Here is a 17,832-nt window from a genome sequence, read left to right on the forward strand (position 1 = left end):
CTCTGCTTGTTGATACAAAACTGCTTTTCCCAAAATTGTGATTTGATTCTACAACACACAAACTCTTACAAAGTAACCTCCAAGTCTTTCCCTGGATTTTGACTGATTTTTCCCTGTGGGAGTATTCTAGATGGTGGTATTAGATCATCTCAGAGATGGAAAAGCTTATAAAAATCCTGTGCTCAAAAAATCCTGTGCAGAAGAGAAGAGAGCAAATTTAGTCACCTACTGGGAAAGTCTATTGGAAAACACATGCAAAAATCAGAAATGAAACTGTGAGATTATGGTCTTTGGTTAGGTCAGAAAATCAAATATCCTCATTAAGAATCCTCTATTCAGATTTATTATTTTTTTATTTCTTTAGATTTTAGGAACATATATATGTGATCAAGACTGCAAGGAAAGACAATGTTAGACCCAGACCATTCGACTTGTTAGGCTAACAGTGGAAATTACTTACAACAGTAACACAGACTCCCAGTAATTTTTTCTGATAGATGACATCATATTTATGCAAGAGAAAAAAAATATTTTAAGATCAGAGATAGCAAAGGATCTAATTGGCTTCCTATCTCTTTCTACTTTATATTAAAGAACCAGTCTCACATCACTTCTAAACAGGGCTATAGTGGGTTAAAAGGCATGCTGAGATTTTAAATTAACTTCATCTAAATTAACCTTGAATAAGTTATTTTTGCTGTGGGTTTTCTTTCTCCTCCTCATAATTGCTGCCAAGGTCTGATCACACTATCGAGTGTAACAAGTCTTATAAAAAAAATAAATATGTTTAATAAAATTTTTCTTTAGGAATAAAGCCTTCCTACTACCTATTTCTACACTGCTTGGATGATTAAGAAATAGTCAGAAATTATGTCCTCATTTTAGGAAAACAGCAGAGTTTGTATAGACTAAGACTCACTAGGGAGGGAGTACTTTCTGAATACTTTTTTTCTTGAAAAGATATTAACATTTTAATTTAAGGAAGCCCACTGTGCTTTACTACCAATTTTAATTTTCCTTGCAATATAAATAAAAATGTTGCACTATCTTCAATTCTGTTTCTTTCATATCCATTCCTGGAAAACACTTCAAACTAAACAGACATGGCATCCCCAAACTGATTTTTCAGAAGAATAATCATTATCCACAATATGACCTTTTGTTCCTCTAAACTATGCTGCTGTTGCTAATAAATCAGTCCATACATTAGCTACAACTACAAATTGCCTATACAGTTTATTCTTTTACCATATGTTAGCAATACTGTACTCACATATACTTTTAGCCACAGCATAATTGTGTTTAAGGTAAATGACAGAAACTGAGTAGCTATAAGAAAAATCAGTCACACGGGAGGCACTGGATGTACCAAGTCCAGGCTCCACAGACCGAGGTCACTTATGAATGAACTTAAATCTGAAGTTTACGATGCCCCTGCCTTCAGTGGAGCTAGCTATGTTCCTTAGGCTAAATGTACTCTTAATTCTTCACTGTGATGTTCTCACAGCAAATTCTTGAAGCACCAAAACATTCCTGCTTCCCAAAGGAAAAACATGGTTCTTCTAGAAATCGTTGATACACTAGTAATGTTTTTCCCCAAAAATAGAGAACATGCATTTATACAAATGAGTGAAGATATAGAATAAATTTGAATCTATAATGAACTCAAAAAACATAGATCAAAAGGAAAAGTGGTAAATGTCAAACATGCTGAATCATCCTTCATATAGATAGGAAGTTGAACAGAACACTAAATGTGATGACCTAAGCCCTGATAATATATCAGAATTTCAAATATGATTTTGCAGCAGTAAGTACAGGGACAATTTATTCCGACACATAATTAGAAAGTATTCTAATCTCCAAGGACTTCTGATGACTCTAGAATGCCTAAACTGTAATTTATAAATACAATTAGTATTATTAAATAATCATAATAATTCTATTCTACATCTACTGGGATGTCTGTTGGGAGACAGAATTTTTCATTATTATAGATATAAAAATCTGCCAATTTTTCTTAGCTGTCTGGACTTCTAAGCCTGCAAGCAAGCAACACTCAGCATTTTTGACCTACAGTTTCAAATATTACTATTACCTGAATAAACTTAACTGAAATCAAGAACTAATCAAAGGTTGAAAATATACAAAATATAGAGGCTGTCTGCATCCCAATCCTCAATATGAGATTTGGACAAGAATGTACCGTAGAAAAAAGCCCATCAAACCATAATTCTTTAACAGAAAGCAGGCAGAATTAGGTCAAGAGAAGGACTGGAGATGAAAAAGTAATAGGGTTCTTTTGCATGACAACTCCAAAATTAGATGAATTTGCAGAAGCAATAACTGATTTTATAAAGCTGTAATTGTAACAAATCCAAGTGCCATCTAAGGCAACATAGGCTCCTGCATATTTCAGGGAAATACAAAAAGCTTGGCAGGTAAGAGAGGAAAATATATGTTGAATGTGCCTGTGGAAGGGGAAGCAAAACAACCTCACTTCTAGTTAAGAAGAAAGTGACACAACTGGAAGTGTCTTTATTTACCTACAACTTGAAAATATGGCAAACATAAATTCTCCCACCGAAAGGAAGTGCAGTCTTTCCGGTCATCTCCCCTGACCTTGCTGCGTATCCTTTGCGACCCATCTAGCACATACCACTGAGCTGATTCAACAGCTCATTATTCCTATATTCCAAGGGAAAAGATCCTCAGGAGTTTTTCTTGCAGATAAGAGAGCAGGCTGTTGTGAAACTAGATGTACCAGCTAACACAGGTCTCCACCACTCCTTCCTCTGTGTTTGCCATGGGGATGAGGACGAGCAGCATGCACAGGAGGAACACACGTGTTCCAGACAGCCCCTGCAGCCTGAAAAACGCAAACCACCTGGGTTTCCTTCAACCTCTTGATTTCTTTTCAGAAGAGAGGGACAGAATAATACTTCTGGGAGAGTTTGGAAAATTCCTTAAAGCTGCTTGTCATATATCATTCTGAATGAATTTTAGAGAAACTTCATTCCAAAGTATGTTATTTTTCCCAGAAGCTAAAGGTGAGATTTTCCCATACCAGTTTTCCTTCTCACCTCTATTCATTTCTCTTCCCCTTTCTGCCTACCCCTACTCTTTACTACCTGTGTTAACTCAGTGTCAAAAGATCACAGTCTGGGTTTCCACAAAAATTCAGTACAAAGGGATGGCTTTTGCCTGGTCAACCTCATCCCACAGCCAAATTCACCCCTCCCAGATGCTCAATGACACAGCCAACAGCTTCTCCCTGTAACTCCACAGAGCTCTGCACAGCCCATCTGTAAATACAAGTCTGCTGTACTTGCATACTGAGGGGTTTGATTGAATATGCTCAGAACCAGGAGCTATTTGCATTTAATCCAACACATGCTGACAATAAGATGGTTAAATAATGTATTTATGTCATTCTAGCTTAAATCACTAATTTACAAGTACATCACATCAGTAATGTTATATTAAGGAGCATAAAGAATATTTTTTCCTGAACCCCCAATCCTGCAAAAATCTCCAAATGAGTCAAACAAATAAAAGATTAAGTAGGGAAGAAAACAATGAAATTGAACCTTAGAAATAGAGTTATTTCATGTTTTATTAAGGAAGAAAATGTGTTAGAAATACAGAGACTTGTCAAAACTATTTTCCGTGAAATTAACATTTTTGGGAAGAAGCACAAAATAATATTATAACACAGCTGTGCTTTCATTTTATCTACTTCCTGCTTTTCAACCTCCAAATAAATATATTTTTACAGTAAATTGCTTTTTTTATGAAGAAAAATCTCTGTGAGAAAAATGTGGTGAAGTCAGGAAGATCTTCAACAGGTTAATCATGATGCCTGGGCTTTTGACAGTCAGCAAAATCAATTTATTATAATAAAATGAAGTTTACTACCAACATTTTTTTTTCTGTAACAGTTTCTCAGGCCTTAAGGCCTCTCTGGTTTCCTTAGCCTTTCAAAAGACATTGCTGTAATATTTTTTTCCTAATACATATGTGAAGTCTGTTTGCCAGGCTGGAAATATTTAGAAAGCAAAGAGAAAATGAGCACATTATCCATCCTGCAAACAAAAGACACTACACTTATTTACCATCAATTTTCTGTTTCATTTCTCACCATTCCAGATTCAGCAGTTACTGTCTTACAAACAAGCATCACTCTCAAAAGCTGGATGCTAGGAATTAAAGCATTTTAAACACTGAAACAACTCAGAGGAATGCCTTTGGTCTGTCAGGTATGTTTCACATTTGTGTACACCCTAGTCCTTAGGTACAGACATTTATACACAGGTTATTTTAAGCACATAGACACAGAGGACTGTGATCTGAGGGATGCTGCATGGGGCCATTGTCTCCAGTAATCAACTTTTCACAGCCATTTTTCAGTGTATGGTTCAGCATCTCCTCAAATATCAAACTCATAAATGCTCAGTTCTTTGTCAAAAAAAAAAAAAAAAAAAAAAAAAAAAAAAAAAAGAAAGGAAAATCGTAGGGATACCCATAGTTTCAGTAACACTGCAGTGTGTAGCAATATTTTGTGCATGACTTGCCTTTTGTAGATCCATGCATATATGTGTTACCCATCCTGCAAGAGAACACTTGTTTCTTGTTCTTAAATATGCATCCAGAATCCTTCCCACTGCAACCACACCCTCCTTTAAATCTTAACTGGAAACAGACTCTGTTTCCTAAAGACATGGCAACATTATGAAAACAGGGGGGGAAAAACGAGCCCAAACCCTATAACACCGATGCTACCCTCTGGAGGTACAAGGAATGCATTTGATGAAGCTACTGGAGCAGTGGCAGGCAAACTTTCCTTTGACAAACTTTTATTGTAAAGCTTCGACAAACTTTCGTTGTAAAGCTGCACAGTAAGGGTTGCATGGAAGAAATTTTGAGAATTGGAATGTGGTAAGGAGATTGCTGGGCTTTATTCACTTTGAGTCAGATGGAATTTTTCTAACATAAGCCTAAGTACAGAAGGAAGAACCGGAAACTTTCTTCAAGGTTACCCTTCAGAGTTTATCACAAATTGTTCCCTTGGCAAAGGAAGGTATACAGTGTCCTCCTTACTGCAGAAAACTAGCTAGGCTATACAAACCAGAAGCACAGCCTTCTTCTAGGAGCCCCTGAGAAGACAAAACATTCTCAGGTTTCAGGAAGACCCTGTGCCCCCCAAACAACCTCCAAAGCATTTGCTACCCATTGATCCCCCCTCCTAAAATTGAACCTAGGCTACAATAAATCTCAGGGCTTAATACCTGCAGACATTTATTTCTGAATTCCTTCCCCCTCAAGGGAAGTTGGAGGTTAAAACATATATGAAATTCAACAAAATCCAAACAATATGAAGGATTTGATAGAACACTCACAGGGATGAAAGAAGGGACAATAGGCTCTCACATCACAAGAGATTCAGGTAAAGACATACAAAAATAAAGTCACCTAATATTTTCAAACACTGCAGTAGATTTGACCCAATCTTTGAGTAATGATGGATTTTGGAAAGATTTAAAAAGTAATTTCTATTTGAGCCCAGGCTTTAGTTGATTAGTATGTAGACTTTTGCAATATTTTTTCCTCCTGTTATATAAAGAAACCTGTGGTTTGCTTTGGCATTTTTTCTGCAGAAGGAAATTAAAAAATCATGAGAGTGGTAACAGTGGCGGATATACCAGCAACAGCAAAGGCAGTGTCTGCTCCACTTCCTGGAATGACACATGAAGAGGCACAAACCAGAACATAATTGGCCTCTGAAGACTGAAATTACTCCAGTTATTACTGCAGCTCCATGCTATTGGTATCATGAGTATCTCTCAGACTTTAATGCCAAACCCCCATGACTACTGGAGTACCACTTTGTACTACAATTAAATAAAATGACGAGCCCATGGTAATGCTGGAAATCAGCATCAGGGAATCCAGCTCAACCCAGGAGAACTACACTCAAGTTTTAACTATCAGACTACCATTTCTTTCTTTCCCTAAGAGTGAAGCTACAATGATCCCAGAGATAAATATTTCAAAAGGTCAAAAGCCATCACTAACTCACATACAGTTTCAGTCTGACCTTGAAGCAGGATCACTGCAGAAGTTGTATGGAAGGAGTAATTGATTTTTATATATACAGAGTTACTGCTGTTCTGTAAAATAATTATAAGCTCGTAATGGTTTCTCTTACTCCCTAAATCGCTCACAAAAGTGAGAAGACAGGCCTTACTCCTCTAAAATTCTCATCACATTTTCATTTTAGCAAGACATCCAGTACAGATCTTTGTCAATTTACAAAGCACAAGAGAAAAGCAGCATTTGGCATCCTATTTAAACTTTGCCATCTAAAAGTGTGGAATTGCTTTAAATAGGACACTATGCTTTGATTTGTCATAATGTTTATTATTGCATTTATTTTCTGCCTGCAGATATTATTAAAGATGATGTTTCATCTCAATGTATGTATAAAATCAAAGGGATGAAGAAAGGCAATCCACCTAATTTAATTACTGTCCTGGTTCTTTCAGTAAATGATGTTGAGCATACCAATGCGAACGAGGATTTGTAACCAAATGTCACACCATAATTATGAAAGAGCAGGAAATTGAGGTATAGACTCTGAATCTAATTGTTCTAGGATAACCATACAAATGCATCTCACTCAAAACTATTCTTTAATGACCCTGATGTTTACCATCTGTGCTCTTTTGCCCTTCTTGTCCATTAATGAAAATATCTCTTGGTATCTAAATTACAATGTGATGCTCTGTGATACTGCTCCACTTAACTGTAGGATTTACAAGTACATATCACTAATAAAATTTATAACAGTCAGATAGGAATCTAACATACACACACCATTTGAATATATCAGTCCTTCACCACTCTTCACACCAAAACAAAGAGCTAAAAATACCAGTTTGCTCAGGAAACTGAGTATTTTTCTTGATCCACTGAGAACACATAGCACAGCACAGGCTCATTATCTATATCCCAGACGTGTTTTAAACATATTCTGAGGAAAGCATAGCTAGAAGCTAGTCTTACATGCTTCCTGTGGCTCATCAGCTAGGTTTGGTTACAACTCAACTTTTAAAGTCAAATACACTGAAAGAGATTTAGCATAAAGTTGGTAGAAGTTCTAGGTTGTGTTTTGTTTTTCTCAATTAAAATTGAAATAAGATTGCACCATTCATTTACATAAATAAGGGAACAGAAATAGGGCTCTCAAGCCAGTATTTCTTTTCTAGAATATGGACCAGGGTTCTCCAGGATGCTGGAAGATAAACCTTATATTAGCCTATGATTTCTAACTAGTTCCATTCCAATTTAATGCTAACTTCATTATTTATTATTATTATTATTCTCAGCAGTTTACACTTCCAGTGTCCTAAGGCAGGCCTAGTCACAAGTTTGCAATGGTTTTTTGTGACTAACACAAATATGCTCTGTTTATTTGATACTGCCACACATACTTTCACTTGCAAACCCTGCAAAAATCCCTTTCCTCCATGCACAGTGCTCTTTGAGAAGCTGTAGATCATGGTTAGAAGAGTTTAGAAGATGCCAAACTTTTTTTTTTATTCCCTGGAAACCTTAAGTTAGTCCATCACTGTGCAATCTTTATTAAACAATGCTTCAGGGGAAAATGTGCAGCTTAGTAGGTCATTCCAAAAATATAAAAAAATCCCTCTGATACAACTTTTTCTAGATATATGGAAACCATATATATGGATATAGTGGCATGTGACTTTCCACTCCATACTTCAAATCCATGCTGGAATTCAGGTATGTTTGTGAAATCAGGCTGGCCACAGTTGTGGCTTGTGACGCTCTCCCTTCACCACAAGAAGTTTGATGGAGGAATTGCAGGCATTTATTCAGCAAGATCTTTTCTCTTGCAAAACTGAAAACTAACACAAGCTTTTCCTTTTAACTGGTACTAGGATATCTGTATAGTGATATAGTTAACACATCACTTTTTTGTTTTGTTCATTATTAGTACTGCTTACTTTTTTATTACCTTATTATCCAAAATTTGTAGTCACAGGGCAAGATGCTAATTAGCTGAACAATATTTAAACCTGCTCTTTGGCAGAGACACAGTGTTCTCTATTACTTTACTGTCATAATCTTTATTCTGTTCACAACCTTTAAGTATAAAACAAACTATTACACATTCGAAACATCTAAAATCTAAAGAAATGCTGCTCTAGTTTAGCGTGATCTGTAACACATACAACTCTAAAAGATTCCATTTGGCAATGACGAGGGTTTCAGAAGTGCTCAAGAAGCTGAGTGTCCAGTCCCAATTAAAAATTAAAATAGGTCATTGTTTGTAAACACAGAAACACAATCTGCTGCCAACAACACATTCATGAACAAAGCAGTTCATTCAAATTACTTAAGTATTTCCACTCTAGTTCTAAGCAACTGTTTGATAAAAATGCATACTTAGGGACTTTTTTCCTATTATCAATTTAAAAGCAAATTTAATTCTTTGAAAAAATTGCTTTCCTTGCACTGACAAACTCTTGGTCAAAAAAAAAAAACCCACCAAAAAACCAAAGGAGTTTCATCACAGCTCAGCACTCCTACCGCCTACTAAAAAATTAATAAAAATAATTAATACATTGAATTAATAAGACACAGGAGGAACTCTAAAATCACCACAAAATTTTAAAAGTTTGTTCATCACATTCAAAATAACTCAGCGACTACCTAATTAATATCACTAGGTCATTACACCAACAATTCAGTTTGGCTGGGTACTGATGGCAATTGATCTAGCTGGATTTAAAAGAAATACTATACAAATGCCAGACTTTTATTTCCTGAAAAAAACAAGTACATTGTGCTTTTTTTGTGAGGCTGCTAATATCTAATGCATTGACATTACTAAAAGACTATATACTGACATAATGAATGACTCTAATTTTACATTTACATAACTATTTTTGTGCATCCACCTCAAAACCCCTTCTGCCTTCCCCTCAGTCTGCAAAACCCATGCTGTAATCTGTCACTTCATTCATAAACCTTGAACAAGAACCAAAACGTATTACCACAGAGTTAAGAACGCACTTAAAATGCTTCTGACAGACATGGTTTTAACTTAGGTTTGATAAAAATGTGTTCCATCTCTGAAAGTGTTTGTTTTTTTAATAGCTAAATAATATTCTGATGGATTATAAAGTTTCATACTCATAAAAAATTTCATAATTCCACTTTTTTACCCCCAAGAAATGAGATAAATAATTGCATTTCTGAAATATGCTGGGTGAAGTAACTATGCTTCATGTATACTCTGGGTCACAGCTTTTCAGCTGAGGCTGTGGTATTTAATCCAAAACAGCTGAAGCACCGGCCAAAGACAAATTTCTCCCAAAAATTTTAGCAAGCGGTATTATTCAAAACTATTCAGCAAGCATTTCCAGCAGCAACATGATGGATGCACAGGCCAGACTGGGTACACAGCTAATCAATATCACACCCATGAACAGTCACTGCATAGCGTGGAGCCTGATGGGGAACAGACAGGAGCGTGTGCTTAACATTCAGCACCAGGAGCCGTCCCCCAGCTTTGAGCTGGACCACTCGCTGCAAATCCCAGCTACACACACACATCCTTGTAGGAGGATGCAGGGCACCTGTTTTATCCCACCCATGGCAAATACTTAAGGGATTACCAAAGCTCCTGCATAGCTGTGCTCTCGTGAACTTTCAGAAAAGGCTGCTATATACTGCAGTCCTGATTTAGTGACAACACCAACCACATTAAACCATTTGGTTTTCAATAGGCTATGGCACAACACTAGCACACAAGTCATGCACATTACAAGCAGCGGGGAATATATTCAAGAATCACCGAATAAAAAGGTCTTCCTCATACATTTGAATAATCAATACTTGGAATCAAACACATCATGTTTCATGAGGGAAAAGGAAAATGAATGAAGTTAAATTAATGCTGTCACTTTCTATAAACCTGCAGTGATTTCCCGCTATAGAATCCACTGACTTCATTATTTTACAACCGGAAATCAAAGCTGTAGCATATTTTAAAAGTCTAATTTACTCAGATTAATAAAAAGGCACCCTCAAGACTCATCACAGATGTCATAGTATGCTTCATTTTGAGCATTCCAGCTTAAGAACAGTATGCAAACCTCTCGGCAAATCACATTGATTAATATTTTGAATTTGTATGCAGTAGTGCTCTGCACTCACCAAGAACTATATAAATATTATTTTATTAAATTTAAAGCAATTGTGTTAGGTGAGATAATAAAATGTCTCTGTCTTATGTTTTTTGTCTCAACAATACAGCCTTTAAAAACAGAAGCAAGAGTAGTAAATTAAAGAAGTAAACTCACAGAGAGGAAGTCGGAAATGAGGGAATTCCTGACTTCTAAAGCTGTGCTAAGACCAGCAAAGCACAGACATCTCTGTCCAAAGTAGAAGCATCTGCCTGAGGTTTGCAGGTGTCTCCTTATTTTCTGTAGTATGGTTAGAGAAAAAGTTAGGGATATTTTTTCATTTGTTAGTACCCAAAAGAATTTATAACATATTTTTGCAGAAACCTCCTTTCATGAGGATGCTACTTGAGGGCAACCAGCTCATTAGGGAAAAGCTGAGAAGACAGAACAAGAACACAAGTAAAACATGAGTTGGAATAATAAATAATAAATAAAAACCACCATGAACAACAAAAGAGGTAACAGATCTTTGTCTCTTTCTCCTTTCTATGTTTTAATTAACATAGCATACCACTTTCTGGACCATTTCATTTCTACCAGTTGGCTTGTAGCTCCACTTGAAAACTTAATAGCAAATTCTCCTAGAAATCTTTCCAATATAATCTTATTTTCTATTCATAAATGTTCACTAAAACAATGGTAGATCAATACAATACAATTATTTTGTTAAATTATTATACTGTAAGCTTCAGTACAAAGTTGAAGACATATTCTCACACTAAGAAATACTGTTCTTTAAAACTACAGCAGCTAAAAGTAGAAACTATTGTAAATCTTGTCTTAACTAGCATACCTCTAAAAAACTGGAGCTCCTAATGACATTTAAGAGAATTTTTCAATTTGCCATTAATCAGCTCATCAACAGTATTTATTAACTGGGGCAGTACCCTTCAGAATCATTATGTCTAAATATCACAGCCTGATGTATACAGCCTCCTCATGAAGGCATAATTTTTCATATTCAAGTTAGAAATGTGATGTTAGCCCTTGTATTCATGTAATTTGTCATTAGAAATTTTCATAGCTTTTTAAAGAATAGCTATTCTATCCTAGCTATTCTTTAGTTATCCCTCTGTAACAAATGATGACAGAATTGACTAATTTTCAATTGTACCTTTTTGTATTTCAATTTGTTAAAGAGCTTCTCTTGGAACATTTTCTCCCCATAGTAATTCCCCACAGAATTGTTTATCAAGAGTCAAATGGGGCACAAGTGAATGACAATATGGCTCTAGGACTGATGGCTTTAACTAAATAAATGCTGTAATTGGCATCAGTACGTAGAACATCAAAAGGATTTTTACTGTACTACAAATAGTCATAGTACTGCTAATACCTTTGACTTCCAGAAGAACATAATTTTAATGTTTCCATTCAAAAAGCAGCATTTTGTGCAGTATTTTTATACTCATGAATACCTTTATTTTGATAACAGACTAAGAACACATGTATTAACTCTCAGTTGACTTCAACATGTAAAGCTGACATAACATAGGGCTGAATTTTCTATAGAAGAGATAGCACATCTGTCTAACCTCTAACTAAAGGAAGCTCACAAATCTGTACGTCTGCAATTGTCTTGACTGAATTTTACTGAAGCGAGCCATAGGCAAACTCTCAAGCCCATCATTTCAAAGAAGCCTTTACAAAGAGTTCAACAAATTTGCAACTGGCAAAAATTACACAAAATCATCTACTCTTCAGGCCAGTCACATACTAGAAGAATTAAACAGTCCTTTGGTTTAATTCAAATTCCACTACAATAATATATTCTACAGTAACAGTACTGGCTCATCCTCCATGTGCAATCTGCTGTCTTCTTGTTTCTGAAGCGGGCAAATTAAAAATCTTTTGAAAAACACATATTGCCTCCCAATTACCTGAAAGAGCTTATATGTGCATAAATTTGATCAATTTCAATCTGATGAGTTTATAAAGTGTAAAGCTCAGCATTAAATTAGCTTATGTCTTCAACGCGATCACTTGATCAGTGCCTGCAGAAAAAAATGTATCAAAAATATATAATAATAAAATTTAATTCAAGAAATTTAGAAGAATTCTATTTAGGTATGAATAGAAATGCCTCTTGGAAGAAAAAAAAAAAAAAAAAAAAAAAAAAAAAAAAAAAAAAGCAAGCCCAGAAATGAAAACAGAGAACAGATTGACTTGGAATTACTGTAAAGAATTTTTCTTGAAAAGTCTTAAATCCTGGAAGTTGGCCATAACTTAACAGAGGAATCAGAAAAGGGATTTCTTAACACAAATTAAGATGATGACTTACAACCACATTAACCATTTTGTGCCAGATCCTCCTGCAACATAAAGACATCAGCTTTATTTGGAGAAATTGAGTCAACTCTGTACTATGGCTCTATCTTTCCAAATCTTTCTCCCAAGTGAATGACTTAAAAAAACAGTGACATCTACGGAAATCCTAAATTTTTTTGCAGCTAGATTCACCACCAAACAAATAAAACCAAAGAGAAAATATTACTAAAATAAACACATTTGTGTTTAAAATCAATGTGTAGTGTGTGTCTCTACATTATTGCTCAGAATAGAAATGACCACCATTCTTCAGAGGACAATGTAGATCTCTGTTTTAAAAGGATCTCATTTGCTCTGGGTAATGAGCCAAGAGCAGGAAGATTATGTGTCATATCACACCTCCATCTTAATTACTTCTCTATCAAGTATGTCGTTCAGACATTATTATTTTAGCTGTTCTAGAAGCTGCTACAAAATCTTTGTAATCATATACTGGACATAACTTTTCTTGCACTGTTAACTCAGTGCTTTGTAAAAAAAAAGAAGGAAAACAAAGGTCAGGCCAAGTGCAACGCATTAGGGAAGTTTGCTTATGGAAAACAGTTCTGCCCGTAAATACATTTCCAAGCAGTCCAGGGAATAAATAACACTGAACCCCATATGATTTCTTATAAAATGCAATGTTTGTTTTTGAAGCTTTCTGAAACCACATTTCTTTACCCATCATTCAACTTTCTGTAAACAGTTAACAGTACTATTTAGAATGGGTTAGAAAGGGCCTTTCCTGTTCATTTATTGCATCCCAGCTTCCAATAATTTAGTAAACCATGATCATGCACATATCACTGTTGCAACCCTCCATACTCTCTACCGAAGAAAACAGATGCTTCATCCTATAAGTAGATATGCAAAGAGGTTTAAAAAGCACAGTACAATGGTTAAACAGAATCATCATAGAGATAATTCAGATATGTTCACAGAATAATCATACACAGAAAATTTCAAACAGGAGCACAATCAAGCAGTTTATCTGTAACCATTGCTAAATTTGCATCTAAGAAGGGACCAGAACTGAAGATGGCATCAGCCAATACCGGTCATAAAAATCCCACTTCCACATGAGTCTGCAAAGAATGTGCACTACCTATGTGGGTGAACAGGGAAACTGGGATCAGGGAACAGCAGGTAAAAGAGAAGGTGAGAATCACTTGTGCTTAAAAGCACAGCACTGTCAGAATACAGCATCACAGCAGAGTACAAACTCAGAACTCTACCTGGGATCAAGCACAAGTCTCACATAGGTTTGAAGACTCTCCAAACCCTGCTGAGTTAGCAGGACTTCTATTCATAGATGAGGCCCTGCTGTCCCACATCCCAGCCAAAGGAAATGCAGCATCCCTCATTACAGGTCCCACCATTTACCTTGCATAATCCTATTATAAAATGGTAGTAAACAAGGCATATAGCAACAGCTTATTGCTATTAATCAAGGCAGTGCAACAAGGCTTTAACCAACCATGAGAGAAACCATCAAGTTACACTCATGCTTCAAGCCAAACCTTCTTTATTTGAAGAATGTCATTCTGGCACACACAAATATGATCACAATTATTCCACCAATGCTCTTTTGCTAAGTGCCTGAGGTAGGCAGCAGTCATTTTAAGTATTTAGAAAAACATATGGGTTTGCCCTTGGTACTGAAATTCTGCAGCTGTAAAAATCACTTCCATTTCATTACTGACCATATGAAGTCCAAGTACTGTGTAAACAGCATTTTTCTGATTAATTACAAATACAGTTAGAAGTAACTTTAAAAAATGAATACCACTCTCCTCCTTCCAAGAAAATGACTTCTTTTTATTTCCAAGTAATTGTACCGAACATATTCGCTTTATATTTCTAGAATAACAATACCTCACTGAAGACAGACAACATTTATCTGACTTACCAGTACGATGGTGATGTTGCTCTTCCAGGAACTCCAAGTCAAGCATTAGGTCATCTTCATCCAACTCACAGGAACCCAAGTTATTCAAAACATCCTAGTACAGGTTTTAAAAAAAAAAAAAAAAAAAGCAAACCATTAGAAGCATTTAGATGGATGTTTTAGCCAAATTGTTCTGCACAAAATAATTTCCAATCAGATCTGGAAAACATGTTTAAACAGGAGCTAGAGAAAATTTTTCGGCTTCCATTAGACCGGTGAGAAACAGAATGAAACAGCTGTCCAAGTTGAAACATGTTTGACACAATTCTCTTTTTAGAGGATCTCAAATATTTCACAAAAATCCCCAGATGTACAAGAAATACCATCTACCTAACTTTTTTCAGCTGTTCAGTAATGGTTTTGTGTCTTTGCAAGTTTAATCATAACTTTTTATGAAGAATAAAAATATTATTTTTAGCACAATACAAAAGTATCAGTGTATGTTTTTTATTACATTTTGGAATTCTAAGCACTGCCTGCTCTTACCAATATACTTTGAAGAGAGATTTATTGTTCTATTGATTCAAAGGATAAAGAGACACAAATTTAGCATAAACAGGGAATTGAGGCATGAATTATCAACTCGTGAATTTTTAAGTATTTATGTGGGTGGCAAAGGCTTATGTAGACAGAGAAGAAATCTGACTCTTAAGTGTAGCTGCTTAAGTCCCCATTACCATTAGGTGATTAATTTTGTTTGCCAAGTCTTATATAAGGCCAAGTTCACAGGTTTACAGACAGGAATAGTAATTCTCCATCTTCTTCCCATGTGTATTTTACTCTATGGTCATTTCTTTTGACCTAGTAATACACTGATTTTCTCCACAGTCACCAACACCTAATCAAAGCTAATACAATGCCTTCTCCAGCTGGCATTTTATTTGCTGAGCAACAAAAAATATTGCAGGGCTCAATTCCTCAGTCCATCCACACGCAAGTAAGTCATTAGATGCTGCACGGGATGGAGGCTGGCACCCTACACACTGCACATGCTCCCAACACTAATGTAACATAGCAAATCAGAGTGAAAGAGGCCAGGTTGTCATCCCAAAGCATTGAACTGTCTGGGACATCTCTGCATAGCAATCTGCAGTATAGAAAGTAGAGAAATACGACAGTAGTATACATTAAATAATAAAAGCCCTTCTTGACTTCAGTTCCAGCCATATTTTTTTACGTTCCTTCTAATTCTTTAAAGTATTTTCCCACCACAACAGATGTCACCTCTCCTTGCTACTCACCACTTGCACCTATTAAAAACTTTGCAGTAATTTTTTCTTCAAATTCTGTTTTCTATTCTTTCACAAACAACACACAGGCAACATAAGGCCTTTTTTTGGATTCTTTCCCTGACTTACCATCAGCACAAGAAACCTCTTATGAGATACAGAAACCATTGCTAATATTGTTACTGTATTTTTGCTCCCTTTTTAAATTTAGGTGCTATTATGCACTCAAGCTTAATCAAATGGTATATTAAACTCAGAGAATGTACAACATCCTTTGTTTATATATAATTTTTTCAAGGTAACAAAAAAATTTGGTGACAACATCCAGAAGAACAATCCCTGCAATTTTTAAGCAACAGCTACAAGCTTTTCATACTAGTAGAGACACAAGGTAAAAAGGTCTAGGTACATATGTTCATTCTTTACCTTAAAATTCTTGTAAATCCATGTTAAAGTTGACCAACTGAATATACATGGATATTAATGCTGAGCATTATTTGATAAGCTTTACTAGAAAGGAGCAGTGAATTCATGCTAACTGAGCATCTCCTACATCTTGTGCAGTAATTTATGTGTTGTCTGAAATCCTGGGAGGTTGCCTTCAAAAATATAGTGACTCACAGCCTTCATCAAGAAACAAATTCCATTTGATCTGGAATTAACAAACACAAACAGAACTACAATTTTCTAAACTGAAGAGGCGAAGAACCATGAAAGAGGGACAAAAAGGAAAAAGTTTGTATTCAACTCTCCTCCTGCTTATTGCTGCTTTTCAGGAAGTTCTTCACTACCTGAGTAACACTGCGAGTGGAGGCAAACTACACTCCATCTGTTCTCTCTGTTCTGCAAGGCTGATGTACACTCTGCTCTACACAGCAACATCTCTTCTTGTGCACCTGAGCTGAGGGCTCCCAGTTGCCCTCCCAGAGCATCTGTGACCCCCTTGCCTTCCCTTTCCTACAGCCTCTTCAACTGCACCAACAAGAGCAGGCAAGCTAAAGTGACAAAGAAAAGTCCTCCAGGTTTATTCTTTCATAAGTACCTCCTCCAGGGAAGTAGTCTCCCTGTTCCCAGGAGTTCACTTGCTCTTTACAAAGAGACAACTCACAGGACTGGGACCAACCAAATTAGAGCAGCTACTGCCCATCATGGCAAGAACAGGGGCTTGACAGGGCTGTTCCACCTTCAAGGACATCAATGATGGCAGTCCAGCCAATTCTCTGCTCTGATGGCTCATCTGTGGGCAGAGCCATGGGCACAAACTAAAAACAAACTCACGAACACATAAAAGCCCACCCCAAGTGGAGAGCATTAGTTAGGTTCCCAAGGCTGTTCTAAGTAAGTAATATTTTCTGAAAACATATAATTAGAAAATAAGAGAGCTGAGCTCTCAGAATGACCTGCCTAATGTCACAGCACAGCTCAGCAATACCGCTGTGAGAGCACACCAACCTCCACTCCTCTGCCTCCTCACCAGGATTCATTACTCCTTTGTTTCTATGACAATTAGCAACACTTGTCATTTCCTTTACAGTTTAATATCTCTTGACCCTTTGCCCATTCTTCCCTTCACCACTGCCACAGCAGTCTTTGAAAAATAACACAATATGAAAAAAATAAGAGAGAGACCAAGCCCTAAAGAGCACTCCAAGTGAATAGTTTCAAGACTTTGCTACATAAAGAAATAGATTCTTTCATCAAGGTCTCAAGGAACCATTTGCTGTCCATTTAGGGCAGCATACCTTTTATTTATTTTAAGAGGCAAACCATTCAGTTAAGGCACAATCTTGCAGCAAAAACCTCTTTATTGACCCTTTAACAGCCCTTCAGAAGCCTTAAGACATCCTTCCTACTTCCAGGCTGTGCTTGACTTCTGCTACCATTTTGACTTTATAATAGACTTAAAATTAACATGACAGTGCTTTTTTCTTCTAGTCAATCTGGAAATAGGCCATAACCTCTGAGAAGAGCACATGAACACAATCACTTGCCCACATGTCTCAGATATTCCTGGTCAACACAGCCTGCAACCAGTTTAAAAACTAATAAATTCAGTTTGCCAACCATACTT

At 36.2% G+C, this 17,832-nt stretch overlaps 1 protein-coding gene across 6 annotated transcripts in view; it reads right to left on the minus strand.

The window, feature by feature from the left end:
* Positions 1-17,832, minus strand: part of CCSER1 (coiled-coil serine rich protein 1) — a 623,842-nt gene that overhangs the window by 494,770 nt on the left and 111,240 nt on the right. For all 6 annotated transcript variants that reach the window (XM_088163986.1, XM_088163987.1, XM_088163988.1 and 3 more), the window contains exon 4: positions 14,494-14,587. In XM_088163986.1, the coding sequence (XP_088020112.1) occupies positions 14,494-14,587 (94 nt within the window). The remainder of the gene's footprint in view (positions 1-14,493; positions 14,588-17,832) is intronic.

The sequence above is a fragment of the Sturnus vulgaris genome, chromosome 4, assembly GCF_052056855.1.
Source record: "Sturnus vulgaris isolate bStuVul1 chromosome 4, bStuVul1.hap1, whole genome shotgun sequence".
NCBI lineage: Eukaryota > Metazoa > Chordata > Aves > Passeriformes > Sturnidae > Sturnus > Sturnus vulgaris.